Source organism: Emiliania huxleyi (genome assembly GCF_000372725.1).
Source record: "Emiliania huxleyi CCMP1516 unplaced genomic scaffold EMIHUscaffold_336, whole genome shotgun sequence".
In the NCBI taxonomy this organism is placed as follows: Eukaryota; Haptophyta; order Isochrysidales; family Noelaerhabdaceae; genus Emiliania; species Emiliania huxleyi.
Window position 1 is genome coordinate 55,115 of NW_005199470.1, and position 7,463 is coordinate 62,577.

General features: G+C 64.6%; 1 protein-coding gene across 1 annotated transcript; it reads right to left on the reverse strand.

The window, feature by feature from the left end:
- Positions 1–117: 117 nt before the first annotated feature.
- Positions 118–3,137, reverse strand: EMIHUDRAFT_241612 (hypothetical protein; the record flags this gene model as incomplete). The annotated part of the gene is made up of 5 exons (XM_005773514.1): positions 118–292; positions 572–1,413; positions 1,542–1,566; positions 1,636–2,378; positions 2,514–3,137. 5 exons carry the CDS (start codon positions 3,135–3,137, stop codon positions 118–120), a joined length of 2,409 nt encoding a protein of 802 aa, XP_005773571.1.
- Between the last annotated feature and the right edge of the window lie 4,326 nt (positions 3,138–7,463).

Genomic DNA, 7,463 nt, shown 5'->3' on the forward strand with positions numbered 1-7,463 from the left:
CTCTCGTCTGGGAGTGGTGTCGCGCACTGTTCTCTCTATCGAGCCTCTGTGGTTTGTTTTATATGTCAAACGTTGTAACTTCTAGGCACTCGTGCCCCCTTCCCCCACTGGCTACGATCAGACCTGGTGCTGCACCGACGACGCCTCGCCTTCAAAGACCTCGCGCGCCTCCGCAGAGCTGCGGCTGCTCATCTTGGCGAACACCCGGCTGAGGCCGCCAAGGCTGCGCTTCGCGAGGCTGGTGCTGCCCTCGCCAATGCCACCGGAAATGAGGTCCCCCGCTTCGGCGATGCTGCCCGAAACGCGGAGGTCCGTGCGAGCGGGGGTAGCCCCTAGGCTCTTTGCCAGAAGCACGAGCGACACCTGCGGACAGGGACGCCCCTCGTCACGAAACACTCGATGCGGGGGAGAGCTCGCTGTGAGAGAGAGAGGGCGCGCGCCTTGCGGTGGCGGCCGGGGAAGCACGATTTTGCCAGGTCCGTGTAGAGTCCGCCAGCGATGAGCTCCTGCGGCGTTGGGAGGAGAGGGTTGTAGGGGGAGGGGAGGCTCGGGACGGGCGCCACTGTGAGACATTCGCTCCTGCGGCGTGGTTTCGAAAAACCTCGAGAACTGGCAGCCGCCGAGCGCGGGGTCGTTCTCGTGCGCCATGACGATCTTCAGCCTGTCCTGGCGCGCCTGCTTGACCTGCTCGGCCAGCCGCTCCTCGTCGCTGACGAAGCTCTCCTCGTTGAGGTAGAGCAGCATGTGCGTCGCGGTGGCCGGCCGAGCATCGGCGGTGGAGATCGTGAGACCGGCAACGGCGGTGGCGATCTCGGTGGCCAGCTCCAGAGCGCCCGCGTTGGCAGGCGAGGCCCAGAGCGTGCACGGTTTGGAAAAGGCGAGCGACTCGCTCTCGAGCTCGCCCGACACGCAGAGCGGGAGGGAGGTCTTGTCCAGAAAGTTGGGCGAACAGAGGAGCACCGCCTGTGGTTCCAGTGGGGTCGGTCGGGAGACGGAGAGGACTGCGTAGCGGCTGGCTGTGGCCGGCGGCGCCTCGGCGATGATCTTGAGGGAGACGAGCTGAAACTCCTCGATGCGATACCAGATCGTGAGCGGCCAGTCCTCGTCAAAGATGGCCGGCTGCAGGTCCTCGGGGCACTCGTCGCGCAGCGCCTGCAGCGTCCCGCCGCCCTTTGCAGGGTCCGCTTCTTGGACGAGGACGAGCGGCTTGTCCTTCTCGAGCGACGAGCGAATCTCTCGAAGGCAGTTCTGAGGCGCAGGAGAGGCGGGAGGTACGGCCAGAGGGCGGTAGAGGCGGGGTGGGAAGGAGAGGCGCGCCTTGGAGCGGAAGTAGCCCTGCGAGAGGAAGAAGAGGATGGCTTGCGAGCGTTGGATGTACTCCTCAAGCGCCCCGATATCCTTCAGGTCATCTACCTGTGAGAGCACACCACCGCGGAGCGTCAGAGGGGCTGTGGTAGCTAAAGCAGCGCTGCTGAGCGTGTGCGCGCGTCGAGAAAAATCTTGATGTCCGGCAGCAGCTGCTCGAGCTCACCCTTGATGACCTTTACGGCGTCTTGACCGGTCGACCTATCGGAATCCGCCGGGTATGTTGTGGCGGGTTGCTGTTCCTCTTCTCCCTCCATAGCTATGACTCACCAGATGTGGCTGTTGAAGAGGTGCCACGTGAGGCCAGTCCCGATGCTCATCTCGGGGGGCTGCTTGGTCGAGACGAGGCGGATCGTGGGGACCTTGGCGACGCGTCGGGCGGCGACGATGGCGCCGACGAGGAAGAAGGCAAGCACGACTGCAACGAGGATGATCATCGAGTCGACAATCACATTGAGGCTGCGGAAGCCGAGGACTGCATTGGCATCATCGATCCCGGAGCGCTCCTCGATGCCGAGGAAGATGGTGCTCCAGTTGGTGCCGAGGAAGAGCAGGAGGAGCACGAGGCTCGTGGCGACGGCGATGACGTTGTCCTCGACCCGCTTGTACGGCCGCACGACGGCGAGCGCGACGGCGTAGCATGAGCAGACTAGGGTCGCCACCACCAGGCGAACAAAGGCTCGCTCCTCCGGTATCAGAAGCACGAAACCGGTCAGCACGAGCTTGCGCGCCAGCTCGACCGCCTCCCACCAGTACCAATTTTGTTCGTACTCCCGGTGGAGGAAGGCGGTGGCCCGCGTCAGAGCATTCGGCGTCTTGGCCTGCAGCGGCTTGTAGCAGGCGGCGAGGAGCGACGTGAAGAGGACCAGCGAGCCGGCGGGCCAGAGGGCGATGAAGCCGATGGCGAGGCCGGTGATGGGTCCGTGATCGTCGGAGCCGCACTCGACGCTCGCGTCCTGCCGCATGTAGGAGACCTGCCGCAGGGGCTCGTTTGGCGGAGAGATGGTGTAGGCCTATCAGCAGAACATCGCGAGGACTGAGGGGTGGGGTTGTGAGCAACGGCAGTCAGCTGTGAGGGGCGGCGCCTGGCACGACCAGGAGCGGAAGATGGAGGCGCTGATGGTGGGCACGAAGCAGAAAATGAGCACCAGGCCCGCCGGCGTGAAGTCGAGGAGGCCGAGGGCCGCCTCCGCGTACCACGCTCTCTCGCGCGGCGGCGGGGCAGCACGCCAGCCGTGGAGCCGCAGACTTATTCCCGCAACCATTAGCAGGGCGATGAGGGCGACGGGGGAGAGGGCGATGGCGAGGAGCCGCAGAGCGTAGCCGAGGCACTGCTCCGGCAGGAAAAAGCCAGACCAGTCGACGGAGATCACGTTGGCCAAGTTGTCCGTCCAGCCCGTGTACTTGTTTGGCAGCCGCGCGGAGTAGGTGGAGGACAATACGGTGCTGATCTGGTAAAAGCCGAACAGGATTTTGACCTTGGCCGTCATTCCGACCCCGACGTAGTACTTGACGGAGCGGTCTGCAAAGCGGAGGAGACAGCCGATGATGCGCTTCTTCCGCCACGGCATGTGGTAGGCCCAAGCCGCCAAGCCGCACGCGACGCAGAGGCCGAGGACGAGGCCTACGATGCGGCCCACAGCGGCGGCGCGCGGAGCGCATACTTCGCAGGTGTCACCGTCGACGAGGTGGTGGTCTGGCGCAGCGCAGAGCCGGCACTCGGGCCCTTTGAAGTCCGAAGCGCAGTACGCGTCCGAGCCCGCCTCCACCATCCTCCGGCGGCGAGAGGCCTTTCTCGCCACCGGCTCGCTGCCGGCGCACCGCGTCTCGCCGGCCTCGGCATTGCCGCCAAAGAGGCGGCACTCTGTCAACACGGCGGAGGAGGGGCTGGCGCGCCAGAAGCCGGGCGGGAGGACGAGGGTCTCGAGGGTGGTGCCGACCGGGCACGCGGCGTCCGACGGGCACGGGACGCAGTACTTGGTTGGGGATTTGAAGACGTCATCTGGATCGACGCTCGCCTTCAGGTAGAATTCCGCCTTGCAGACGGAGCAGGTGACGCTGCCGGTGCCGCTAGCAAGAGGGTAGGGGCAGGGGATGCACTCGCCCTGACCCACGTTGGCGGCGTAAGTGTCGGCAGCGCAGTCGTCGCAGGAAGAGCTGCCGGCGCCGGAGGACGTGCCGCGAGGGCACCTCTCGCAGATGCTCTGTCCGGCGAGGGCGGTGAAGGTGCCCGGCGAGCACGGCGTCTGCTCGGTGGAGCCGGTGGTGGCGAAGTAGCCCGGCGAGGCGTCGGTGCACTCGCTCGCGTCGGAGAGGTTGGTGGCGCGCGAGTAGCTGCCAGCCTCGCACGGCAGCGCCGCCGCCGCGCCCTTGGCGCAGTAGTGGCCCTGCCGGCAGTCGCGGCAGGAGGTCGCGCCCGTGTCGTTCTGGTAGGATCCGGCGGAGCAGCGCTCGCACTTGGAGAGGCCGGGCGTGGCGGCAACGGAGCCCGGCGAGCACTCTGCCGGCGGCGCCGCGCCGCCGCCGCACGACGATCCCGCCGGGCAGTCGAAGCAGTCGGGCAAACCGTCGCCGTCAGTGACGTTGGCGTATGTACCCGGCTCGCACGCCGCAGGCAGCTCGAGGGACGCGCCGACCGGGCAGAAGCTGCCAAGCCCGCACCGGATGCAGCCGGCAGCGCCGGTGGCGTTCTGGTAGGATCCCGCCTTGCACGGCTCGCACTCGGCGTTGTGCGAGCCGGAAGCGAACGTGCCGGAGCGGCACGCCACGGGGACCACGCTGCCGGTGGTGCAGAAGTGGCCCTCTGGGCAGCCCTCGCAGCCGCCCGCCGAGTCGAGGTTCAACTTGTCCGAGTAGGTTCCCGCGCCGCAAGGCAGCGGCGCCGCCGCGCCCTTGGCGCAGTAGCTGCCCTGCTCGCAGTCGCGGCAGGACGTCGCGCCCGTGTCGTTCTGGTAACGGCCCGCAGGACAGTCCTTGCACTCACTTTGCCCTTTGGCGTCGCCGTATGTTCCAGCCCGGCAGCTAGAGCATGTCTCGCTGCTATTTGCGCCGGTGGTCGGGCTAGAGGTGCCGGGGGGGCATTGCTGACAGTCATCGGATGAGCTGCTGCTCTGCCCCTCGTTATAGGTACCTGCTGGACACGGCGTGAAGCCGCCGCCGCACGTCGCAGCGGCGTCGCAGTATCCGCCCGTGGCACACGAGTCGCATGACGTCTGGCCGCGCTCAGCCTGGAACTGGCCAGCAGGGCACTGCGTGCACGCGGCCTGGCCGGTGAGGTTCTGGTACTCGCCCGCAGGGCAAGCAAAGCACTCGTCGACGGCGACGGCGTCCGCAAAGCTGCCTGTGGGGCACTCGACGCAGCTGGGCTGGATCCAGGTGGTGGGGTCGCTCTCTGTGCGCGCCGCTGCGGCGCTGGTGTTGTAGAAGACGCCCGGCCTGTTCTTGCAAGGAGTGCACGCGTCGCTGCCGAGCGGGCGCTCGCCGAGTGGACAGGGGTCTGTCGCGCAGAGCTCTCCGGCACCGGGCTGCTGTAGAAAGTCGGGGAGGCACTCGACGCAGGAGGTGCCCGTGAGTCCCATGAAGGAAGGGCACTTGAAGCACCAGCTCTTGCCGTGGAGCTGTGCGCCTCCACTCAGGCATGCTCTCCACGATATGATTTGGTTGGCTTCCTTTCCGCCGTTGCCAATCACGATATCCAACCTCCCGTCCATGTTCATGACGTCTGCTATGAGGATGGAAAGAGAGGATCTAGCGCCTCCAGGCAGGGGGGCCACGGAGAAGGTCCTCCCGCCCCCGCTCCCAAACAGGATCTGGTTCTCTGCGTTGTACTCGCCGAGCACGATGTCCACGAACCCGTCCCCGTCAACGTCCGCAACAGCGGTGGAGAAAGTGTTCCTGCTCCCTCCGGGGAGGGCGACCTCGGAGAAGGTCCTCCCGTCCGCGCTCCCAAAGAGGATCTGGTTCTCTGCCAAGGTGTTGCCGAGCACGATGTCCATCCACCCATCCCCGTCGACGTCCGCCACCGAGGTGGACTGAGTGTGCCCTCCCTGGCCAGGGAGGGCAACCTCGGAGAATGTCCTCCCGCCCGCGCTCCCAAAGAGGATCTGGTTCTCGCCGGAGTTGCCGACCACGATGTCCATGTACCCGTCCCCGTCGACGTCCGCCACGGAGGTTGAGGAAGTGCTCCTGCGCCCTGGGAGGGTGACGTCGGAGAAGGTCCTCCCGTCTGCGCTCCCAAAGAGGACCTGGGTCTCTTGGCTGTTGCCGAGCACGATGTCCACGAACCCGTCCCCGTCGACGTCCGCCACCGAGGTGGACCAAGTGTGCCTGCTCCCTCCAGGGAGGGTGGCCTCGGAGAAGCTCCTCCCGTCCGCGCTCCCAAAGAAGATCTGGTTCTCTTGGCCGCCGTTGCCGACCACGATGTCCATGAACCCGTCCCCGTCGACGTCCGCGACAGAGGTGGAGAAAATGTTCCTGCTCCCTCCGGTGAGGGCGACCTCGGAGAAGGTCCTCCCGTCCGCGCTCCCAAAGAGGACCTGGATCTCTCGGCTGTTGCCGAGCACGATGTCCACGAACCCGTCCCCGTCGACGTCCGCCACCGAGATGGATCTAGTGGGTCCACTAGTGTGCCTATTCCCTGGGAGGTCCAAAACGTCTGAGAAGCCTCCACGCGGCGCAATCCCGAACAGAATCTGGTTTTTATGGTCGACTTCGAGTTCGACTGCCGCATGGTCAGGACCCACATTGCCGACCACAATATCCATGAAACCATCCCCGTCGACATCTGCAACAGATGTGGAATGGGAATCTCGATTTCCTCCAGGGAGAATGGCCGCGGAGAACGTTCTCGTGTCCGTCGACCAGAAAAGTACCTGGTTCTGCTGTCCGTGATTGCCGAAGACGATCTCCAAGCTCCCATCGCCGTCGATGTCCGCAACAGAGGTGGAGCGAGTGTTCATGCTTCCCCCCGGGAGGTCCACAGCTGAGAACACTCTGCCATTCGCACTCCCAAAGAGGATTTGGTTCTTCGAAGCGACGTCGTCCTGGCCCTGGTCATTGCCGACAACAATGTCGGCGAATCCATCCGCATCGATGTCCATGACCAAGATCGAGTAAGAATTCCTCCTTCCTCCTGGCAGGGTAGCGGGAGTAAATCCCCACGCACTCCCGAACAGGACATAGTTTTCAGAAAAAGCGTTACCGATCGCCACGTCCATAAAGCCGTCCAAGTCGACATCCGCAGCAGAGGTGGAGGTGGTCGCCCAGCTTCCTCCAGGAAGAGTGGAGGCCGAGAAGGATCTCCCGTCCGCACTCCCAAGAAGGATCTGGTTCTCAACTTGGTGATTGCCAACCACGATGTCGATGAACCCATCGGAGTTGAAGTCTGCAATGGAAGTGGAGAAGCTATTGCTGCTTCCTCCGGGGAGGGTGAACTCGGAGAAGGTCCTCCCATCTGCGCTTCCAAACAGAATCTGATTCTCGTATCCGAAATTTGCGACAACGACGTCCATGAACCCGTCCGAGTCGACGTCCGCCACGGAGGTTGACCGAGTCATCCTGAATCCTCCAGGAAGAATGACGGCGAAGAACGTTCTCGTATCCGGAGTGCCGAAAAGGATCTGGTTCTCTTGTCCGTCATTGCCGACAACTATGTCCATATAACCGTCGCCGTCGACGTCGGCAACAGAGGTAGAGCGAGTGTCACCGCTTTCCCCAGGCAAGGCCGTATCCTGCAGATAGTCTGAGATGGCGCCATCAAAGAAGAGGCTTCCGTTCCAGGCAGCTGGCGGAGGCAGAACATTGCTCGGAATCCCAGTGCACACCACTCGGTCCGGCGCGGAGCAGTCTGGAACAGGCGCGTAGGCAACCGGCAGTGGGAATCGACGAAGGCTTATCGAGGGTTGTTCGGGGAGGTTCAGAGCAAGTGGAAGAGAAGGAGCTGGTGGGGAGGCGGGCGGAAGAGGGGGGTGGTGCGGGCTCGGCGGTGGAGCCGGTGGTGACCCGGGGGGCGACGGTGGCAAGGCCAACTGCTGTTGGAGGGTTACCCGGAGCGATTCGACGTGCATTGCATGCCCCGGATAATCGCAGCATTTGGCCTC